Source organism: Cebus imitator, unplaced genomic scaffold (genome assembly GCF_001604975.1).
Source record: "Cebus imitator isolate Cc_AM_T3 unplaced genomic scaffold, Cebus_imitator-1.0 Scaffold162, whole genome shotgun sequence".
NCBI lineage: Eukaryota > Metazoa > Chordata > Mammalia > Primates > Cebidae > Cebus > Cebus imitator.
Window position 1 is genome coordinate 1,726,793 of NW_016107477.1, and position 24,433 is coordinate 1,751,225.

Below are 24,433 nucleotides of genomic sequence, written 5' to 3' on the forward strand. Positions count from 1 at the left end.
CAAAAAAAAAAAAAAAATCACTAGTACAAATAAAAAACGATGCTAGTCATAATATGATCCTTAATGAGGAATGGATGTTTTAAAATGATATATGTCAAGCATCTCGTTTCCTGCTAAACCTACATCCCAACTCACGTACCATTTATTGGCTGCCACTGTTCCGTCATCTCCCCCATGAATCATTCTCTTGCTGTAACACAAAGATGAGAGTTTGTTTGTCTTGCTCTGTTCTGTTTCTAACCTCATAGGATTCTAAGTCTCAACTCCTTGACCTGGCTTTCAAAAACTTCCATAATTTGTACTGATTCTCCTGATGAATTTATTTCTTATGATTCTGTAATACCATGACATGACTCCTGGTACCCCAGTCTCTTCATTGTCCCTGGTGCTGAAATGCTTCAGATAGTTCCATGCCTGAAATTTCTGCTTCCATCTCTGTCTGGACTGAATGCTTTGCCTCTGCCTTTGGAAGTCCTGTTCGTTATTCCTTAAGTTTCAGCTCAAGTCCAACCACCTCATCAGTGAGAACCTTCCGGATGGCACCTCTTCCCTCTAGATTGCTCTCCAATAACACTTGCAGTTGGTATTACAGAAATTAGCTCTTGACAGTGGCTTGTCTTTTCATAATGGTTCATAAGTGTTATTCTTTTCTCTTCATTGTAAGTAGCTCAAGAGCAGGAATTATGACTCAAATTTCTGTTTCTCCCAAGAAAGTCCCACAACTATTTACATTACAAAGAGCAGGCACTCCTTCAGTAAAATTAACAGGCTTGAGGCCAGTTTAACTGGTAGAGAAAATTAAGAAAATGATATTCAGTAGGTTTAAGTATCCTAAACCATCAGTTTCAAGCCCTAAATAAATGAAAAAGTCTTATCAATTTTCAAGAGTCTTCTCTCCCATAGGTAAGTTATTTTAAAGTCTGAGAAAGCATTTCTTTGTTGGAATTAAGGAAAGGGAAAGTTGTCCATATCTCTTTAAGGATTTGAGTGTGTGGGTAATCTTTATTCTATAGTGTTACTTGTGGAGCCACCAAAGATCAGCCAGGCAATGAACCTACATGACCCTAGACCTTTTTTCAGTTTGTCATTCTTCCACCGTTACAGTAATTGGGCATCTATGTTTTAATAATCGGACATCTATTCATATGCCATTTACACAATTATAATTGTATCAATTTTTTGAAATAAATGGGAATAAAAGGAGATCATGAGGCTCAGAATTCAAGACTCCTTTGTGCAACTTGTAGAACATAATAAAAGTTCTTTCATGAAGCAGGTGTTCAGTTATTGCTAAATAAATAAAAGAATTTAAAAAAACATAAGGCTCTGGGGGAAAACATTTTATGTGTGAATAGCATATAAAAGATTCTTGATGGCATAGCAGATTTCACTATCACACATATTCACAGATAACTCTCATATTAAAATTTGTAGGATTTGCTTGTAAATGTTTTTGATAGGATTTGTGTATAAATTTTTACTGGTACCCATCCAGACCTAGGCAGTAGCTTGCTTCACAGGCCTTTACAAGAATAGATTCTCAACTTCTGATAATACTGCAGGGCAGTTCAGTGCTCTGGCAGGAATTCAATTTAAAAAGTACCAAATTAATTAAGAGGGGAAATTGAATTAGAAAAGATACTTAATATTTTGTTAGTTACTATCGCTCTGTATTTTGCTGTGAGGGGAATTGATATGTTAATGTTATATTAACATAATATAATTAATATAAATAAGGCCAAAATGCATGAAGATTAATTAACAAATGATATTATAATTATCAAATATGTGACAGCAGGCATCATAATTTCTACCTCTTAGCAAAGGTATAAGCAGCAAACATTTGCGAGCTAAGAAAGCAGTTATGTGGACCTGACATTGTACCCTTTTGTGAAACCAGTGAAAGCTGCACACGTCTGAACTGAATGCAGAAACAGGCAATCAGATGCAGGGCCTTTGCCAAATCAAGAATGGCTTTTTTGTGAAAATAACTCTTGTATACTGCAGAACATAAGTTAGACTGAAATGTGGGGTGGACTGTATTTATGGTAAAATGTTTTGTGTTCATCTTCCTTGGCTTGGCAGGCTCTACTTGAGACCATTCCGGACCTACCAGTTCATTCCAATGGATCACCGGAGCCTGGACAGCCAGTTCAGAAGGCCATGAGTGGTGAGCCGCATGCCTCCCGTTGAACTTCAGCTGTGTCTCCTCGCTTTTGTTCTGGCACTCAGTACAGTTAGCAGTGAATTTCTAAAAGCAAAATAGAAGTGTGCTTTTCTCCCCATTGTGATTCTGTCACTTCCAACACTCACTCCTCCCACCCACCTCCAAACACTCCATTCTGTCATACAAGACAAAATTAATTGAGCCAGATTGGAAACAGAATCTTTTCCTCCTTCACGACCACCTCATCATTTAGAAACTCCTCACGTGGGTAGTGTCTTTGCTTTAAAGGCTCTTTCGCAAGTGATGTCGTCTGCTCCACCGTTTCAGGTAGGCCAGGAGGTAGGCACTTCTGAGGATCCCTAATTACTGCTCAGGCCCAGGCAGCCCTAGAGCAGGCTGCCCCTGACAAGGCTGCCGGGGAGGCTTTTACCTGGACCTCTTCATTTGAGAGGTGGGCTCCCTAGAGGGGCTCAGTATGGAATCTTGGATCCTCCTGGTGGGAAATAGGCCCCCTTTTGGACATACTTTTGTGATTTCTCAGTTTTTTCCAAAATATGTGCATTCTTTTTGTAAATAATGAAGCCTGTGCTTTTTTCAGCATTGGCTTCAAAAATCAAAGATGTTGAGGTGACGAAAGTGTTCTAAAATTGATCATTATGATGGTTGTACCACTCTGAATGTACTAAAAACTATTGGCAGGTATACTTTAAATGGGTGAATCGAATGACATGTGAAGTGTATCTCAGTAAAGCTGAGAAGAAAAAAGTAAAAACAAAAATGAAGAGACTTGCTAGACAATAGTATTCTACATCATTCTATTGGTTGCCATACTGTGACTTAGTTGAAATCATGCCACCAAGAGCTAGCCATCTACGAGGAGTGGTCCTGTGGTTGGAGCATTGGCCTGTTTAATTGCTGCTCTCCAAAGAATCTCTTCATAGATCCTTAGGAAGTTAGGGTTCTATTTGTGTCTTCCTCTGTTTTGAATGCAAGCCCCTGTATAACAATTGAGCATCATAGCTCTCCCTTTGCCATTTTCTTCTTTTTTTTTTTTTGAGACAGGTTCACTCTCATCACTCAGGCTGGAGTGCAGTGGTGCGATCTCAGCTCACTGCAACCTCTGCCTCCCAGGTTCAAGTGATTCTCCTGCCTGAGCCTCTCAAGTATTTGGAATTACAGGTGCCTGCTCCCACGCCAGGCTAATTTTTGTATTTTTAGTAGAGATAGGGTTTCTCCATGTTGGCCAGGCTGGTCTCGAACTCCTGACCTCAGGTGATCTGCCTCCCTCAGCCTCCCAAAGTGCTGGGATTACAGGCATGAGCCCCAGCATCTGGCCTCCCTTTGCCATTTTCTAAGTTCTTGCTGCACTCATTTATTACTGTGTTTTCAATTAGCATCACCACTCAGAATTTTTATATCTGTTGACTTATAAATTTCCCCACCTAATTTTAATGTAAAATTAACTAAGTTTTCTTTATTCTGCCTTATGTTCCTTTTGTTCCACTTGGTAGTCCTCTAGTCAGTGCCTACCGCAGAGGGCAAAAGAGAATGAGTTCATTTTATAATAAAATAATTATTCACTTTGCATATGAACAGTTTTGCCAGGCAGTGAAAGCAGATGACAAGCTGAACTCTTAATCAGAAATCAGGTTAGGATTGCTAAAATGATTTATGGATTCATTTGTTTTTGCTGATGAATCTTTTGTCTTAAATTTCAAATTAGCTTGAGAAAAGCATTTTTAAGGGGTACTACTTATAACACATTCAGCCTTTTTCTTAATGTATGTCATACAAAGTCAGGTAACCAATATTAAATAACAAATTCTAATTAATTCACCTAAACACATTTAGCTGTGAAATACAAATTGAATTTGAACAAACCTCAATAGGCAAATATTCTACAGGTGAGGGGAGAAACAAGAGGAGTAAAAGTAGAGAAGAATTCTAGCACATTCCACCCTTTCTTCCTCTCCTTTAAGCTTCTGGTTACCTGTAACAATGACATTGGGTCTAGATGAGCTTAATTTTAATATCATAAGAATATGTATAAATACCCTATTTCGGACTTCTTAAACTAATCCTCAGCAACTTTCATGAGACGTACAAATCTAAAATTTGAAAAGTCAGATTAAATAGTTTGTTTGGACAATGATGATAGACATACGTCCATATGGAGGTCTGCGATGCTACATTATTGTTTAACTGAACTCTTCGGGGTGAGTTTGCTGCTTTTTCTTGCATATAAACACTCTAACATGCTTGTGAGTTTACTTGTAAATATTTTGAATTTATTTTATAGCAAATAGTATTGATTGATTAAATGGCCTATTAAATAGTCTCTATTTTATCTTTAGATGATGATTATCTGGTAAAGAACATTCCACCAGAGGCTGAAGAGCTGTCGTTTGAAGTCTCTTATTCAGAAATGGTTACAGAGACTCTAAAAAGAAATAAACTTAAGAAATCAGAGATTAAGAAAGAAGACTATGTTTTAACTGTAAGCAAAACCTTTCATGATTATTCCAGAAACTGCCTGTGACTTCTTCATGGGACAAAACTAAGATTTCTCTTTAAATATCTCTGTATGTGCACAAGGGGTTTCGGGAGGCCAGGCATCAGTGTTCATATCGCCATTTGGGGTGTTATTTGGGCACCAATTGTTGTGCAGTGCACAGCCTGCCTGGCTGTCCCTGGCATTCCTGTGTTGAGGAAAAGTTGTGAGGCTGTGTGCATGAATACTACAGTACTTTACAAATGAAATAGGATTCTACCTGGCTTGTGAGCTTTCTTGCACTTGATATTCTTACTTTACTTATGCATCAGTGCAGACCCTAACTTTACACACTTCTGCCTCTATAAGCCACATATTCAGAAAAGGGCACTGCAAAAAGTCACAGTTCTAAGAAGTGAGATCTCATGGGACAGACAACAAAAACATATCAAAACCAATTCAAGACTTCTATTATTACACGATGGACAAAGATGGCTCCATACTTTGTTACCCTCAAAGTCTCTTTATTTACATCCAGAATGTTATATCTAGGAAGCCTGATAGAGATCTATGTTACGTTGGTCTATTTGCCATTCAACTACTGCATGTGAAAAAGTTTATCATGTGGAGTCCCGAATACTCTGTGCTGATCAGGGTCGGAGGCATGATGAGCAGGGCCCAGGCAGTTTCAGAGCTAAATAAACGAGTCATCCAGAAACAGACTTTTTGTACCAGGTAACTTTGAACATTCCCAAACAGCCATCCCATGACAGAGGAGAGGAAGAGGAAGGGAAGATCTCTAGGACTCACTGGGTACCTTCTACAGGCCTGACACTGTACTAAGCACTCTGTTAATAATGTAAGGTAGACCCTCGTGATTTTACAGCTGAGGAAAGAGGCCCAGAGAAGCTAAGTAACATGTCCAAAGCCCACAGCTAGTGGGAAGCAGAAATAGGATTTGAAAGTAAATGTGTCCAACTTCACAACCCTTCCTGGTCCCCAAGCAATCTCCAGGTTAGACAGCAACTTATAGTGATCTAGGGAAAAGAGAAGCCTACAGGACTCTGGTTTCACGGGGAGCCCCTCCTTATCTTAAAGAGAGGCAGCCAAGGGAGGATGCTGGCTCAGCATCTCCTAATCGAAGCCAGCTCCTTCTGAGGTTTGGCTCTTCCCATGACGAACTTTGCATAGGATTTAGCACATAGTAGTTGCTCAATATGTAATTGCAATTTTTTGTTTATATTGTTGTTATGTGTTACCGTTACATGAGGACTTAGCCTCAGAAGGAAGGTAAACTAGCTAAGCATTTAATAGCACAAGGCATTCCTCAAACCACATCCTACATTTTATTTTTACATATTTGGGGTTCCAAGGAGCAATTATTGAATGAGTAATGAATGAATGAGTAGATTGTTTGAATACCCCAAGGAAGCTTCAATTTAGGCAACTCTTATGGAAAATGTGAACTTAAAGCTTTATAATTTAAATGTAAGTGTTTGTAATTTAACCTGTGGGATTTTTTTATTTACTTTGGCACTTTTTCAATACTACTACTCTTTCTGAGGGCAAAGTGAACCCGTGGATATCATATAAGAACAATCTTTTGCTTCTAAAAGGTCTTGCTGCTTACATTCTTCACGGTATTTCTGGATTGTTAAGGATTTGCTGCTGCTGTTGTTTTAGTGTCATTTGTTTCTTAGCGTGAAAATAGAGAATGTGTCATTATCTCTGTGTTCAAAATGATAGTAGAATTATTTGCACTTTCCCTGGATTTTGCTTTAAGAATTTGGAACCATTTAAATATGATTTTTATGGTAGAATACCTGTTGTCTCAGCAAGCAGGTGTAATCATTTACACTGGGAGATTACTAAGAGTCTCTTAAGTGTGCAGTATGAGATAGATAAACGCTGATTTAAAGACTGACTTTCCAAGAAGAAAAAAAAAAAAACATACGTTCAGAGCTCTCCTGGGATATACCTAAGTGTATTGCCTGGTATGTGTGTGTCACATGTAATTCCAGTTAAGGGCTATGGTGTGTGCATTCCATGTGGTGCCTGACATGTATGTTGCTTGACAGTATCGGGTGTTCCTTATAAAGAAGGCAGTTTCCACAGTTGCAATAGCAATGTTATCATATGCTTTAGACTACTGTTTTGCTTCTAATTAGCATAGCAGTGATCTGCAAATGGTCTGAATCACATATTCATATTTCCAGGATGCAGCATGCTCCTTAGAGATGTTTTGCAAATAACATGTTCTGCTGCATAGATTTAGAGTGTCCAGGTGGCATTTGAGTGAAGGTATAATAATTTTCCTTTGCCATAAAAAATAAATATCTTCACTGTGTGTTTTAGAAATTCATTGTTCAGAAAACCAGATTTGGCTTAACGGAAGCAGGAGATCTGTCTGCTGAAGACATGAAGAAAATCCGCCATCTCTCTCTGATTGAATTGACAGCCTTTTTTGATGCCTTTGGAATTCAACTGAAAAGAAACAAAACAGAGAAAGTTAAAGGACGAGGTAACTAACAAGACTGATTGCTTCCGACTTTAACACTTTGACACAGTGGAATAAGATAGTGCTTTGCTGATTCTTTTTTATTTCCCCCTTTACTGTCTCACCATGAAGACAGTGGGATTTTTGGAGTTCCGCTTGCAGTCCTCCTGGACAGTGACCGAAAGAAAGACCCTGGAGTGAAAGTTCCCCTGGTGTTACAAAAAGTGAGTAGCAGGCAAGTGAAAGGAGATTCACAGAGCCTCGCGCTTATGGTTTGGTACTTTGTAAATACACAGATACATTTTCTTTTAGATTTAAAGACACTATTGCCTTCTTAGGACTCAGGCCCCTGGTGATTTTCAGCTTTATTCCATGTACCACACAACGGCCCACAGTGCCTGGACTGTGGTGATGGACACAGATACTCTGACCCAGGGCACAGTTACATTTTTTCCAATATTTTTTCAAATGTTATCTGTGCATATGAATGTGTTTGTGTGTGTATTTATTTGATTATTCTGTCTAGATGAAGTTGAACATTAATTATTAACGATGCATATATAAATAGAAAAGTATTTTCTGAAATATAGGCTGGGTTTTAAACATATGTATATGTGTAATCATTTTACCAATTTTCCAAACAAAGTTTAATAAAGTCTAAAAACCAGCATGTTCTGGTCACTTTCCGTTGTGACTGGGCAGATAGGATACATTTAGACAAACAGCATGATTTTGTGGAAGGGGTTTCGGAAATATTATCTGAACTGTAAAATGCTGATATCTCTGTGACTATTGTTGCGGAATACCCGATTTGCTTTTAAGTAGTGCTGTTTCATAGCCAACAATTTACACCGGTTTTTACCTGAGTGTGCATTTATTCCACAGTGACATCCAGTGGCACAATTAAAATCCCTAGTCCCTAACACAAATCGAGTTGAATTTTAAATCAAGTTTTTAAATGATATTTTAAAATATTGTCTAAGGAAACACATACCTACCTGACACTGACAATTGTACATCATTTGTTGAGCTTCCTATATTTTACTACCAGTGCCTCAAATGGAGATACTTCTCAAGTCAGGTGACTGGCTGGAGATAGGAGCTAGGAGGATGGCACCCAGACGGCCAGAGGATACAGGCAGCACCTCTGTGCACAGGGGCCCTCTGTGGGTGACTTCCATAGGCAGGGCTGTGTCGGTGCTGTCCATGAAGTATCATGTCTAGTTAGCACGGAGCAGCCCAAGGAGGCTGGTGTTACCATCGCCCTTTTACTGATGAGGCAGCTGAGGACTCAGAGAGTGAGATAACTTACGCAAGACACACAGTCAGCAAGAGGTGGAGGGGGAAGAGGAGCACAGCATATAGCAAAGTCCAGAGTCCATGGTGACTCTGAGATGTTCTTTCCTTCACTGAGTTAAAATCAGAATTTTCTTTGCCCTGTATGTAAAAGATAGAGTTTGAAATATTCATCAAAATCAAAGACAGACATTTCAGGACATAAGTTTACAATACTGTGTAAGTACAAGAATTTAGCATAGAACTTAGCACATAGAAAGTACTTAATAAATGCTAAACTAGATCTGGATTTCTATCATGTTAGCAGCGTGTTAGCTGTAGTACTACTGGATGTTAAGTGTTCCTCGTTATGACACCTCAAGATACTGTTCTCCCACTCCTAAAAGAGAGGCTTTTCTTACAGACGTGGTTCTTCTTCCTAAATCTATTTATCTTCATACCTAAAAGAATTACCTTAGTTCCAGGCACCATCCACCGTCATTTCTTGAAAGGAAAATAGCAGAGATGCTGGATCCCCTTCTTACTGGGCAAGCTTGGCCAAGCTATTATCCATTCCAGAGATGCACTATGAGCTGCTTTCTTATAGTGAATTGAGCTGTTTCACTTAGTCTCCTCAGCAGTAGAATAGGGGTAATGATCCCACCTGCTTCATAGGGTTATTGTGATGATTAAATGAGTTAATGTAGGTAAAGGACTGAGAATAGGATTTTACACATAATAAATGCACAATAAATGGTAGTGTTTATTACTTTTTTTAACACCCATCCCCATCGCAAGAACTCATAAAATCATTACCTCATCTAAACTCTTTGGTCAGACATCTAGAATTCCTATAGTTTCTTAGTCAGAGTGATTACAACCAATGACAGTAGATTTAGAATCTTTTGTTACTGACCAGTCTGCAGAAAGAGTTGTAGGAATCAGATCTTAAAAAGGTTAAGAGGCATATATAATTTTAGAGCAGTTAACAGCATGAACTTGAGTTGTTGCCATTACTTACGAGGCTGATCTTAGGAGAGCTTTATAACTACTATCAATCTGTATTTTCTCATTTGCATATTGGAGAATAATGTTGACATCATAGGATGGCTGTGAACATTTAACAAAGCATTCAAGTGCCAGGCACGTATATATGCTTGGCAACTTATTGATTCATATCATCGTTGTTATTATTTTAGATGTTTGTAATCACATAGAGGTACTTACTCTTGTACTATATCATTGCTTTCTAGTTTTTTGAGAAAGTCGAGGAATCGGGTCTGGAATCTGAAGGAATTTTTCGACTTTCGGGATGTACCGCTAAAGTCAAGGTATTGAACATGTTGTCTCTTCCTAGGTAGCGTTCTAAGCTGGCTAGATCCACTTCACACAAGCACTGGGTATCCAGCGCTTTGTTGTTGTTTATTAGATATTATCGCTTGGTTCTTCCTAGTATTCCTTGGTACCTGTGGTGAAATGTTTGTTCCAGAGTTTTTTCATGATCCAGAATTTTAAAAATCCAAACAGCAACATTAAAAAAACAAAAACAACAATGAAGCAACACATCAATTCACCTTGAAAAACTGCTGCTTGTCTTTAATTTGGAAAAGTTGAACCGTCTCCCCACTGTTTTGGAGGTTAAACACCTTAGTTTGTTGTGTCCTCTCAGTCATGGAATTCACTAAGCCAATATTATATGAGCCTTTATTTCCATCATTCGTTGCTTTAAACATTGTTTGGCTGTCCCTTTAGTGAAAGTTGTTACAGTAATTTGTAGCAATGGCTGTAACCACTAGATTACTCACTCAGCAGTTCCAAAACCCGGTTCCACTTATGGTAATGTTAACATCCACATCTAAAACCAGCTGTTCAGTGTGAATCTTGTTCCTCTGCTTTCTTAATTCCATGAGATGGCAAACTCTACAGTACAGTAAAGTAAAGAATTATTAGAAAAGGAAAGCTTTTGTCATAAAAATGCAGCGAAACATCACACTGTGTCTGCGGGTAGGTGTTCACCGTGGAGTTCATTCCTGCGGTTGGATCACTCCCTGGCTTGCAGACCTGAAAACCTGAGCAGTTTTAGAAGATGGATCCGTGAGCAAACAGTCTCAGGGGTAGGGGAAAACAAATGTGGTAATGTTTATCAAAAGGAAATTTTTAGAGGCAAAACAGCATCTCTTCATTAAATAATTTTAGTACATGTTTTGGGAAATTCTATTTCTATCAGTCTCGGAGTTTTTATATAGGAGCGTGATGAGAGGTTTTTCTAACAGGAAACTGAGAATAGATAGGCTGTGTCTATTGGACTCTCCAGAAAGCTGATGCTGAGATGGGTGAGGAGCAGAGGAGGGTCATGGCAGTAGTGCTTCTGAAGGATGAAAGGGGCAGGAATCAGGCTTGACCAGGGTGAGGCCCCAACCACAGTGCAGGTCTGACAATTCCTCACCATGGAGGAGCCACGTGCTGCGCAGAATCGGCCAGGCCCTAGTACCCCTGCCTCACCCTATCTTGGGCTGGGGCATCCTGTGGAAAATACGGCTGAGCCACATCCAGAAGGGGCCAGCAGCTGCAAGAGTCTGCTACCTGGGCTTTTGCAGAAGAGGGCAAGGTTTCCCGTGAAGGGAGTCAGAGCAGAGCACCAGGGCATCAGGGCCCCGGGCATGCTGAGGAGTTACGACGTCCCTGAGAGTGGAGTTGGCTGAATCCCGGCACAAGCTCTTGTGGAAGGCAGGGAAATGCCCAGCGGTTCCTTAAGGCTCATGCTTTCTGAATTCAGTCTGCCTTTTGCCTCCGTTTCTCATGTGTTTGGTTCTTACATACACTTCTAAGCACATGTATACTACATTTAAGGATGAAATTACTTATTTTGGTTAAATCTTTGGTTATATCTACAGAGTCAGAGAACCAAAATGAAAGAAACAAATTTCCTAAACAGAAACAGATTCCATCTCTTGAAACCTCCCTCCGTGATTGGGAAACTGTATTTGCACATATTCTTACTGGTTCCTCTGTGTGTGTGTGCGCGCGGGCACACACGTGTGCATAGGTGTATAAAATGCATAATGGGTATGATTTAAAAGTCCTATTTTTAAGTCACCCAAAGGAGAAAACATTACAGGACATTTCTTGTGTGCACAGAGTTTAACATTATAGCAACAGTTACTTTTCTTTGGCTAACACTCCACTGAAAAATGTTCCTCGAAGGCCAATCGTTCCTTCGTAATGTTCTTACAGGCACTTGCATTTCTGAACCACATATAGGTCAAAGTCTTTTCTCCCCTACCCAGTTTTATGTAGTTTCAGCCTATTTATTCCATCACCTATTAGTGGAAAATGTAATCCAGATGTTTTCACGGTCTGAGCCCCAGGAAGGCCAATGTGAAAGAAATCTGGGCAAGTGAACAGAAACTGGGCAACACTGCCATTAGAAAGGCATTGAAATATGATGCATTAAAGTGATCTTTATTCCTCTCCTTTATTCAAACTTTTCATTTAAACTACCTCCTTTTTTGTCATTCATCCACTGAACTACTAAAAACTCCATGATAATTATCCTCGAATTGGGCCAAGTTGATGATACCAGCCCTGTGGTCCGCTAGTGTGTCATTACTGTGAACAGTCTGGCCTGGCTTTGTGCTTTAAACATTTGGGGAGGCTGATGGGAGAAGCAGCCTGGGAGGAAGCTGCTGGTTTCAGCCAAACAGGGAACACGCAGCTGCAGAGCCAAGTCCCAGACTTGAGGCCTCGGCTCATTTGGAACCAATTTAATGCTTTGGTTGGTGTTTGCAATGATTTTCTTTTCAAAAATGACAGAAATTTGAGCCAAACACCAGGGAATACATTTTATGGAAAGAGGCCGACTGTTTGACATGTGAGATTTTCTTTTTTGACTAGTTTGAATCATTCCAAGGCTGTTCTAAATGTTTTATAATTACCTCACCTGGCTTATTTAGGCTGGTTATTTGCATTTGTATAAAACTACCTCAGACATAGAAGCAGGTTGCATTTTTACTGAAGAGAGATTTAATGACAAGACTTCTTATCCTTGCCTAGTGCTCTCAGTAACAGGGGTCAGAAAAACCTGACTTCTGAACCTCTAAGTGCTCCCTGTCTTCTGCAAGGTAAAGTCACACCTGGTTGACTTGGCTTCACTTCGGGACCACCACTGAAATGTCAGCTCTGTTCAGAACCAAAAAAAGACATTCTTTCTCTCAGTGTTGCTTTATACCAGCCATCCAGACAAGATGACATGGTATTATTCCCCAAGTAATCACACCACATTCGCGTGGGGTTCCCATAGCAATGACAATGCAGGTTAGAATAGACCTGAGAGTAGGGGAGGGGCAAGCAGCCCGTGCAGTGTTTGAGTGCTGTCAGCATGGCAGGCCCTATCCTGTGAGCTCTACATGATATTATTTGTTTTGATCTTGAAAATGTCATTTTAATACTCCATTGTACAGTGAGAAGCTTGAGGCACAGACCATATATCCTAGCCAGTTGCAGAGTTTGATAAAAGCCTAAAGGATCTGGTTGTGGCACCTCCTCTTGACCCTGGTGCCCTGTTGCCCCTTAGGTGACTGGGAACCACTCACATGTTAGGACAGCCACATTCCTGATTCAGATAGATCCCTTTGGCAGAGGTATGTGGAAAACAAATCTGAATTCTCTTGCCGGGGCTTCCTGTGCACTTGGAATCCAACAGTGTCTCCTTTGCTTTACTGCAGTGGTACCAGGCAGTTGATGGGAATTGCTTACTCCTCCTCCTGTATTTTTCTTATTAACAGCACTGCCATCTGCCCATTACAAGTCAGTGGAAATCATCTTGGAAAATCATCTTGGATGATTATTTCTCCCTCTGAGTCTCATGTTCAATCCATCACTGATTCTTGAGAATTTTTCCTCCTGGGCATTTCTTTAATGCCTCCTCTCCTTTTTATCCTGCAGCTGTTTATCCAGATTAGTCCCTAGTCATCCTCCCTGGAAATGGTGCCACGGCCTGATAACTGGGTTCTTTGCCTGTCACTTCCTTCCACCCACCCGACCTGTGCCTAGCTCCACCCTCCCCCAAATCATTTTTCCATCTGGCTGTCAGAAAAGATCAATCGACCCTTGCCATTCCTTGCTTAGAGATGTTCCAGGCTCCCTCATTGCCTACAGGGTGAAGGCTGGTCCCCTTAGCACTGGTGGTGGCTGCTCTCCAGTCTCATTCCTTGCTCTAGATGTGCCACCAACGCTGAATGAACTGGAGTTCCGCAGACACACTGGGTCTGCTGGCGTTTGTATCACTGCTTGAGCAGGATGCCCTTCTATTTCCTCTTCCCTGTAACCCTCAAGACTTGGCCCTAGCAGAGTTTGACTTCTCTCTTTCCTGACTGCATAGCACCAGTACCTGACTTTTTTTATAGCATGTACACTCTGAATTAGTAGTACTAGCTCATGAAATAGTCCCACTCACTAGACTACAGGACACCTGAAGGCAAAGAATGGATCTCATGCATTCTCCTCTTTCCAGAGGCCCCTCTATCTCTTTCATTCTAGGAGGAACTTTATGCTTAAGATTTTGTGAAGTGTATTTATCACCAAAGGGTTTCTTGATTAGCTAAAGTATTCCTATAAGATCGAAAGCTTCTCCAGGAAAAGAAGAAAATCTCCTTTTGATGTTATCAGTAGGGGTGAGAGGGTACATCAGAATCACATATGTCTCTGTAAGAAACTTGTGCTGCCAGGGTCCTCCAGTTTGCAGGCTCTGGGAGCTGAGAGAGTGATTGTCTGGCTGGTTAATGAGCTGATCCTTGTTAGGAAAAGGTCAGATGTGCACACTGACTCTGGCTGTGTATGCTCAAGGCCAGAAGAATTAGGCTTCTCATGAGAATAAAGCAGAGGCCTTAAAGAAACAGAGCTTTTAGAGTTCCTTTTCTTCATATCCTTTCTGGAGCAGTTAGTGTCAGCCGGGAGACTGACTATAACTGACTGGCATTATAGGTAAACCTTGTAGTTCAAAGGAGCCGGAAAAAATGAGTTTGCCTTTGAAAAGAAACATGAAGCCTGAGTGGCATCGATAATCAGATGAGTTAATAATGTAAAATTTGTAAGCCAAGTAGAACTTACGGAGGCTTAGAGATTTTTTAAAAGGTATTTGTACAGTGTTCCAAACCTTACGAAGGACTGGGCAAGCATGCAAACATGTGGAAGACATGTGTCTGTCTTGGAATAAAGCTTTGCTGTCACTGCTCCAGGAAGATGTCATAGGTTTGCATGTTGCAGCAAGGTCAGAGTTACTTTATTGGGTTATTTCTCATTCTGTATGTGAAGCGGCTGAGAGGCAAACCTTCTTGATCTAATTTAGAGATGGAAGAGAGGGTGGCAGAAGGGATTATGAAAAGAGGGGGAACAGAGACTTTGTCAGAATCTAGCAATGCATTTATCATGTGGGAACAGTGGTATTCTGCCAAAACCACAGAAATGAAACCGTGATCAGAGTAGAGAACTTCTATATTTGTGTAGAATTAGAAAATTATTTCCAGATCAACAGTATTTTAGAAATATTTTAGAAAATGCTTTTAAAAATTCATCCTCAGCTATTTCCCTTAATCATGTTGAAAAAAATTACTCTTAGTAGACATTACCTTACCAGTCTGTTTACAAAAATATAAGAACAGTTTTTAAAGGGGAAAATGGGGTCGGGTGGTAAAAACGCATTGAATACTGACTGTTTTCCTTGATTTACAGCAATACCGTGAAGAACTGGATGCCAAGTTCAATGCTGATAAATTTAAATGGGACAAAATGTGCCATAGAGAAGCTGCAGTAATGTTGAAAGCATTTTTCAGAGAACTACCCACCTCTCTCTTCCCTGTGGAATATATACCTGCCTTCATCAGTCTAATGGAAAGTAGGTAGAAGATTTTAAATGTGAATGCACTAAGATATAAGGTCAATAAAGTGAGGGCAGAAGAGAGATGCTGAATCAAATGTGCTCATGCATAGATTTGCTGAGCCCTGACAGTGCTTGGTGAAATATTAAGTTTGGTGGTAAACAGTCATCTACTTACATACTTATATCCTGAAACCTGGTTTAGAGGGTTTTATCATCATTAAAAGGCAGAGGGGTTTGCAGGCTCTTGAGATTTAAATTCCTGTGCAACCATCTGTTAGCCATGCAGTCAAACCTTCTGAGGCTCAATTACTACATCTGTAAATTTGAGATAATAATTACTTGTCAGGGTTGCCGTGGGTATTGAATGAAGTCATTTAGAATAGAGCCTGGTGTGTGATAATCCATTAAAAATACAAGATTACTTCTTTTCTTAAATCTGAGGTCCTGGGACTGATGATGCAGGATGCAATATATACAACACAGAAGATAATCTGTTTCTGAAAATTACAAAGTCATATAGATTAGGTCTTTAAGTGAAGTATATGGGTAAAAGCACAAAAACTGTAAAGTGTGTGTTGTAATTGACAAGGAATTATTTGGCATGGTTTGAGCATAAAGATTGAATATTGTGGAGGATGTAACGAGAAAAGTCTGGAAAAGTAGAATGGGGGTACATAGTGGGGGCTTTAACTATTAACCTGGGGAGTTCAAGGGTCACAAGTCTAAATATGTATGAACCTGCTAAGTAAACGTTGATTCTACGTGGACCAAAAAGGGCTGTGTCCAAACCGAGAGGACATACCCCATCTAGAGACATTGGCCACTGCTTGGTTCTCGATAATGATTGCTGTGCCAGATTGAGAGCCAAATCCAGGCTTTAATGGGGAAACTTTTAATGTGAGAATGTCAACCACTGTGTTGTTGTTGTTGTCGCTGTTTTGAGACAGAGTCTTGCACTGTTGCCCAGGCTGGAGTGCAGTGGTGCGATCTTGGCTCACTGCAACCTCTGCCCCCAGAGTTCAAGCTATTCTCCTGCCTCAGCCTCAAGTAGCTGGAATTACAGGCACCTACCACCACGCCTAGCTGATTTTTGTATTTTCAGTAGAGACGGGGTTTCACCATGTTGGCCAGGCTGGTCTCAAACTCCTACCCTTAAGTTGTCTGCCCACCTCAGCCTCCCAAAGTGCTATGACTACAGGTGTGAGCCACCACGATCGGCCCAGCCACTAATTTAAATTTTAAAATGTTGTGTGAACTTAACAAGTTATGTCTGTATCTTCCAATTTACAGCCTTCTGCAGGTTGGCCAGAACTACAAAATCACTAAAATAGATCCTAAGTTGTAAGACAAAATTTGTCTTAAAAATTATGTAGGTTATAAATCTTTGAATTTTCTAACTAAACCAGATTCATAAAATAATCTTTCATGTCTTAAAAGAAGAGAATATGGCAGGCAAGGCAGGTGTTTCCTAAGCTTTAATTCACACGCTGTCCACTACCAGTATCTCTTTTCCTCGTAAGATTACTGTTTTTATTTTATGAGAAAAACTTGCTGAGAAAGACAGAAGAGCTACTAATTTCCTTCATCCTTTTTTTATTTTAGATATTGTATTTTTTTCAGTTCTAGAATTTTCAGTTGGTGTTTTTAAAATACTTTCGGTTTTTCTGTTGAAGTGACCTATCTTTTCATTCATTATATTTTCCTTCACATCATTGAGTACAGTTACAACAGCTGCTTCAAAATCCTTGCTGGCTAGTTCTAACACCTGGATTATCTCAGGGTTGGGCTCTGACTTCTTTGAGAATGGGTTACACTTTCCTGTTATTTTGTATGTCAAGTAAGTTTAAAGCCTATTCTGAACATTATGAATATAGTGTTTGGAGACTGTGGATTCTGAAGTATTTCTCCAAAAAAATGTTGTTTGGTTTCTTTTCCTATTGTTGCTCTTTTAAACAGGCAGTTTGCTTGACTGGACTGGAATTGCCAGTGGTCTTTTGGGCAGGAGCTCAACTCTCTGTTCAGTTGTTCAATCCTTTGCTGTGTTATCCCACGCACGCATGGGGGAGTTTGTGGGTCACCCAGAGATTTGGGTATTTATACCAGAATTAGGGCCTTTTATCTTTGGATCACTCATTTGGTGTTTTTTGTTTTGTTTTGTTTTTTTGGTATTCTGAATTATGCAAGGACGATTCAAACCTCTAATTCCAGATCTATTCAGAGAATCATATTTAAGAAAGACATATAAATATATTGGTTTTCATCCTCTGAAATATTCAATCCTTATGTTCAAACCATGCCAAAGGGTTCACAAAGGAGTCCACATTTCTTCATATGACTTTGAAGGTGAAAAATACTGTATTGCAGGTGGTTGATTTGATACCAGCGAACCCTGCAGGAAGCCGAAGTTCTGGCCTGCTACCAGCAGGCAATAATGGCCTTTTTTGCCACCTAAGTAAGCTCTAGTTGTAACAAGGTTTTCTGAAGGGGAGGATTGTGAACATATGTGTGCGTGCGTGTGTGTGTGTGTGTGTGTGTGTGTGTGTTTTTAAGCTGTCCCTCTCAATACCCTCAAATGGAGCTCAGAACACAGAGCCTTTTCCACTAATATCATTACTTTCCCTTTTCAAACTTGGCCCCAAACTTGCCCATAAAATTAAAGGACTAGTAGTTCATCAATCAAGCCTCAGATGCTTTCATTACATGCTTAATAACTTTCTTTTTTTTTTTTTTTTTTTTTTTTTTTCTTTTTTTTTTTTTTTTTACATAATTATCTCTTTATTCACAAAGGGTATAGTAAATTGATTGTAAATAACATTGTAAATAACTTTCTTTTTTTTTTTTTTTGAGACAGAGTTTCACTCTGTTGCCAGACGCCAGGCTGGAATGCAGTGGCTGATCTCAGCTCACTGCAACCTCCGCCTCCCGGGTTCAAGCAGTTCTCCTGCCTCAGCCTCCTGAGTAGCTGGGACTACAGGCGCACGCCACCATGCCCAGCTAATTTTTGAATTTTTAGTAGAGACGAAGTTTCACCATGTTGGCCAGGATGGTCTTGATCTCTTGACCACATGATCTGCCCGCCTCGGCCTCCCAAAGTGCTGGGATTACAGGCTTGAGCCACCATGCCCCGCCCATGCTTAATAACTTTCTGGGGGAAGTAATGACCTGAGGAGAAAGAATACTCTTGACTGGCATGTATTAAATGAATTAACTACAAAACTGTTAACCACAAAACAGTGTTGGGCCAGGCTTCCTAAGCAAAATGAAAATGGATTATTTGCCAAATTAAACTTAATCTTAAAGGAGCTTCATAGCTTCTCTGAAGCTAATGGAAACACAGTAGCCTCAATCCTACATCTGCATCTCTTTTTTTTTTTCCCAGAAGTTTTTTTGTTTTTTTAAATTGCATTGGAAAATTAGAGACAGTCCTCAGCCTGCAGTTTATGCACTAACATAATGTCTTATCTGCCCCTAAATGCTTTGCACTGAGACTTGCTCTTAAAGTTTCTATTATTCAGGCAAACCCACATCAATATATTTGCCATTTTCAGTAACATTCTGGACCTGTGTTATTATAAATTTGATACAAGTATCTACAAATCCACACATGGATTTTGCTTCAGCAATATGATCCTCTCTCTCCCCCCATATTACTTGGTTGTATACACTTGTCATTGGTAACCTAGTAGCTTGTCACAAGTGTTTCCACTGCTAAACAGCTCAGTTAACTTCACCGGCAGCTGACTGCCTTCTAGCCATTGAATAGACATAGATAGATTTTCCTTCAACTTGAGAACCCCCCAGGGATTCCAGAACATAATGCTTTCCTCCAGGAACTCCCCACCAAGACACCATTTTCAAGAGAATACAGACAGCCAAAGGAGAGCCTAGATTCCCTGGTGTACTCTAAATTTTTAGCACAGCTGGCAGTGGATTATCCAGCTGTGGATGGAATCCCCGAGTCTAAATGCCAACCCTCTGGCGCCATCTTGTGTCACTATTGAGGAGTAAAATCACCTTCCCTAAGTGTCCATGGAAGATCTAGCTTAAGTGTCATAGATCATAAAAACAAGAGCAAACATGTAGAAAGATAACTAGGTACCGGTACTGATTTAAACACTCTACATATATTAACTCATTTAATCCTCATAACAGCCTGTGAGATGACTATTCCCATTCTACAGTTAATAAAGTAAATGGGGCAGGGATTAAATAACCTGCCCAAGGTCACGTGGCAACTACATAGTAGATGAGGATTGGAACCTTGGTCTAAATCTGTGTTCCTAATACTTGTACTCTTCTGCCTTATAATATGGAAGCAAGGTTTATTTTCTCTTGTGTTGAGCTTAACTTCTATTTGTAGTATTAAAGGAAGGGAAGGTCTGCTAAAGTACTTTGAAAGGGAAGTGCTATAAAAATCCAGAATTATTCTGAGGATCTCCTGGGCCACCTGCCTCAACAATGGCAACATGGGATGGGAAAAGAGAGTTGATGGACAGAGGCTCCTGTCCAAGTGAACAAATTTACATTGCTGGGCACAAAACCTGAGTCTTTACCAACAAAAGCTTTCAGGAGCTCTCCTGTGCCACCAGATGCTAGCAAGAGATGCTGTTGGGATGCATCAGTGTTATTGCAGATGTATAACTATTTCTGTTTTCTTGTTAGGAGGGCCTCATGTCAAAGTACAGTTTCAAGCCTTACACCTCATGGTCATGGCACTGCCTGATGCCAACAGAGATACAGCTCAGGTACGTCCCGTCCGCCTCCCAGTCTGTCATGAGGCTCTTATTGCTCATAGGACATGGGTCATATAGGAAAATGAAAATGGAGATACAGCTCACTGAGCCACCGGAGTGTGCTGCAAACACATGGTCTTTCTGTGTCCCCACTGCCTTTCTCCTGACGAAGACAAGAAAGAGTGGGGATCTTGGTATCTTCTTCTTTTTCTTTCTCTCTTTTTTTTAGAGACAGAGTTTTGCTTTGTCATCCAGGCTAGAGTGAGTGGCATGATCACAGCTCACTGCAGCATTGACTTGCCAGGGCCAAGTGATTCTCCCATCTCAGCCTTCCAGGTAGCTGGAACTACGGGCATGTGCCACCACACCCAGCTGTTTTTTTGTAGAGACAGGGTTTCATTACATTGCTCAGGCTGGTCTCAAACTCCAGGGCTCAAGAGATCCTCCTGCCTCAGCCTCCCAAAGTGCTGGGATTATAAGTGTGAGCCACCATGCCCGGCGTGGTATATTCCTTTTTTTTTTTTTTTTGAGACGGAGTTTCACTCTTGTTACCCAGGCCGGAGTGCAATGGCGCGATCTCGGCTCACCGCAACCTCCACCTCCTGGGTTCAGGCAATTCTCCTGCCTCAGCCTCCTGAGTAGCTGGGATTACAGGCACGCACCACCATGCCCAGCTAATTTTTTGTATTTTTAGTAGAGACGGGGTTTCACCATGTTGACCAGGTTGGTCTCGATCTCTTGACCTTGTGATCCACCTGCCTCGGCCTCCCAAAGTGCTGGGATTACAGGCTTGAGCCACCGCGCCCGGCCTATTCTTAAACATTTAAGTTTCATTCACTCTTCATCCCAGAGATATTGACTGTCTATCTTGTGTCAGGCACTGGGCAAGGTGTTAGGAGTAGGAGAAGAGGTAAAGATGAAGGCTTGAGTGGAACAGTGTCAGAAGTCAATAAGACCGTTATGTAACTTGTAAAATAGACTCTATAATTGCTGGTCCTCAGCTACTCATGTTAGTCTGGTGTACTGAAGTGGAAAGAAAACGCTGATGAGTGTCCTGGGGGAGGAATTTGAAATCACTGGTTTAAATTATATTTCCAACATGTTCACATTTTTAAATTTGTGAAAGTATTTCAATTTAAATAGTTCTACAATTTCAGAATTTTAGAGATCATCTGATAGAATTTGGTCATTTTACATATTAGGAAAATGAAACTCAGAAAAGTGATTTCTCCTCTAATATATAATAGAACATTTGATAGAATCATATTCTAGTTCCTCATCCCCATTTTTCTCTCTTTATTCCACATTCATGCTTTGCTGTATTTTGGTAAAAATCAAAGTTTCTCTTGCTCTCTGGACAATCATTCTATATACAGTAGAAATTTGTTTTAAGCACAACAGGTATTTGGAATCTTTGAAATGAAATTGAGATAAGGATGAGTTGAAAAGAGACTGCAATTTTGAGGTCAGTAAATATAATTCTGAAAACAAAGATGGTTCTTACCGCTGCCTCTTATCAGGCATTTCAGTGTGGTGAGAACCTTCCTCCTACACAGTGAAAATATCTATGTCAATTACAATATATGTCAGTCATATTATATCCTCAAGGCAAAGAGGGGGATCAGCTATGACATAAAAATGTCCTTTTCTAATATAATTCTGTAATTTTTCAAAAGCTGAAAATTTATTATCTTGGTTTTTGGCTTTGTCCACACAGTGTTCTTTTATTAGAAAAATCCTTCTGGTATCAAATATCTGAGTCAAAATGTCCTCTACCCTTTCATACAACTGAGGATACAGCAATTATCAAATAATTCAACACATTTCTAACAAAAGGTTTCCCCAGAACATCACAGGACCTGAGGATGTTATACACATGTGTTTCTCTCTCTCTCTCTCTCTTTCTCTCTTCCTTCTCCTCCTCCTCCTCTTCTCTCATTTTTTATTCTAAATTGTGACTGGAGCTAAGATTGTAACTGATGCGGGTTAGAGGTCAAAAACTCTAGCTGAAGAATTGGTTCCCTTCGTTCAGATCCTGGCGCTGCTACTTAATTAACTGACGCTGGGCAAAGCTGCTCAGCCCCTCTCCACCTCCATCCCTTCATCTGTAAAATAATAATATTATCTACCGCACAGGATTTGGAATGATGACAAGTGAATATATATAAAGTACTAAGTATAACGCCTAGCTCACAGCAAACCTTCAAATGAAGGTTAACTATTATTACTATTCAGTGCTGTTTTTCTCATTGCAAATACTGTATAGTGGAATTCAAACTTAGAAAACTGAAGAGCACTTCTTTTAGGGATTTCAGTTGTCTTGGTGAATTTCAGAAGGTTTTGATAAGTATTTATACTTTGGTAGCTCATCAAATTAAGTTTTATCAATTCTTTATTTTTTTAATGCTTAAAAGAACTGCACACAAACATTTACTTTTGGACAGCTGAATATTTCAAAGTTGAAAAGCAATAGAAAAATAGCACCCAAAAAATAATTTTTTTTTCACTTGAGTTTACATTTGGGCTGAGGAATGAGATACTCATGTTGTTTAAATGGGTTTTCCTTTCCCTAGGAAATGGTAAATAGTTTTCAACAGCAGTGCTTTAAGTTAAGGATATATTTCAGAATTACTTTTCTTCCTTCACAACAAAACTACCTTTTGTGTGAACTGCAGCATTTTCTCTTCCTGGTTTATACTTAATTTTAACATTTTTCAAACTCATTTAGGATAAAAGAAAAGAAAATGCAAACCATAGTTACAGAAACTGCAATATAAATCCATTAAAATGGAAGTATTTTTATGAAGCAGACAGTTGAATATACTGGTCACATTTCTTCCCAGTACCTTTAACAATTACAGAGGAAACATGGTACATTTAACCATTCTATGCTTCTAACAATTCTCTGGCAGCCGAGTGAATGGAAATAGAGTGAATGATAGCAATTGGGGGCACCTTTTCACAGTTTACGATTGTATGACACAATGCTATTTCTTCTTAGGCCCTCATGACATTCTTCAATAAAGTGATCGCCAACGAATCAAAAAACCGAATGAGTATGTGGAATATTTCTACGGTGATGGCACCAAACCTTTTCTTTAGTAGAAGTAAACACTCTGATTATGAAGAATTACTGTTAGCAAATACCGCGGCCCACATCATCCGCCTAATGCTTAAGTACCAGAAAATTCTGTGGAAGGTGAGTGACATTGTGATGACAGGTTCCCCTCGGAAGTCCATGGCCTCAGGAAACATAAAGGCTCCATGATTGGGTGACTCCCTTGGTTGTAGGGAAGAAACATGGGAAGATAAGCCCAGGTTGCTGTGACATCCTTACACCTTCTGGAAGGGCTGCTCTTTAACATGATTTCCCTTTGAAACAAGGATCCTCATAACTTTTTCTAAACTTTATAAGGATGGTGCCACCATTCCTGGCTCCAGGATACCAAGTGGCTGGGAGGAGTTTCCATACCTGAAGACAGAATCTGCCAGGGAGGTTGAATTCAAGTGTTTTTCTTCCAGTCCAAGCTATTTTTCTTCTCCAGGTTCCATCTTTCTTAATCACTCAAGTAAGAAGAATGAATGAAGCCACAATGCTGTTAAAGAAGCAGCTCCCGAGTGTCAGGAAGCTGCTCCGGAGGAAGACCCTCGAGCGGGAGGTAAGACCAGGAACGAGGCTCTGCGATTGTCCACTGCCTAGGTTTGTACTCCTCTAAGGGAGGCACAGAGTAGCTTGTCATTTAAAACCAAATGTTTTATATTCTCTAGGACCAGGGAGTGTGGTAACTGTAAATGTCGTGGAAAGTGGGCCTGTAACAGAGTACTGTGGTCTTTGCATCGTGTTGAGTTACGTGCTTTTTGGTTAAAGTTCTTAAAATATCTCAGTCAGGAAGATTGTTTGATATCCCACCAGAAGGGCCAGAACAGTTCTTGCAAAAGCTGAAAGTCAACATTTTAGTCCCTGTCAACTCGATTTAAGGACAATCCAGCATTCGAATGTCTAATACTTGGGAAAAGAGATTTCTTCATTGATTGGATAGTTAATGAATAGCTAATCCTTAAATTATTTTGTGTAAATTCATTGCATTCCAAGGAATTTGGAGTTTTAACACAGTTATTTGTATGGAGGCACGTAATGGAAACAAGTTTTAGAAGAATTACTTTTATGGCTTTTATTTAACTTGAGGATAATCATGAGTAGCAGATATTGCCTTCAACCTTGAGGAGGATGTGAAGATACTTGAAATTTACTTAGCCCTCAGAAGAACTTATACCCAATGTGGGAAACAAATGTATATGAGAGCCCCAAGGGCCCAGCTATACCAGGGCCGTGCAGAGGACAAGGAAATGTGCTCTAGTGTGGGAGACTGGATTTATTTTTCTTTCTTTTCTT

At 40.0% G+C, this 24,433-nt stretch overlaps 1 protein-coding gene across 3 annotated transcripts in view; it reads left to right on the top strand.

Moving 5' to 3' along the window:
- ARHGAP28 (Rho GTPase activating protein 28) overlaps window positions 1–24,433 on the top strand; it is a 181,677-nt gene that overhangs the window by 137,796 nt on the left and 19,448 nt on the right. For all 3 annotated transcript variants that reach the window (XM_017543914.2, XM_017543915.2, XM_037744037.1), the window contains 9 exons: window positions 2,086–2,170; window positions 4,522–4,664; window positions 7,014–7,179; window positions 7,288–7,379; window positions 9,684–9,761; window positions 15,160–15,322; window positions 19,970–20,052; window positions 23,042–23,239; window positions 23,586–23,699. In XM_017543914.2, coding sequence (XP_017399403.1) covers window positions 2,086–2,170; window positions 4,522–4,664; window positions 7,014–7,179; window positions 7,288–7,379; window positions 9,684–9,761; window positions 15,160–15,322; window positions 19,970–20,052; window positions 23,042–23,239; window positions 23,586–23,699 — 1,122 coding nt within the window. The remainder of the gene's footprint in view (window positions 1–2,085; window positions 2,171–4,521; window positions 4,665–7,013; window positions 7,180–7,287; window positions 7,380–9,683; window positions 9,762–15,159; window positions 15,323–19,969; window positions 20,053–23,041; window positions 23,240–23,585; window positions 23,700–24,433) is intronic.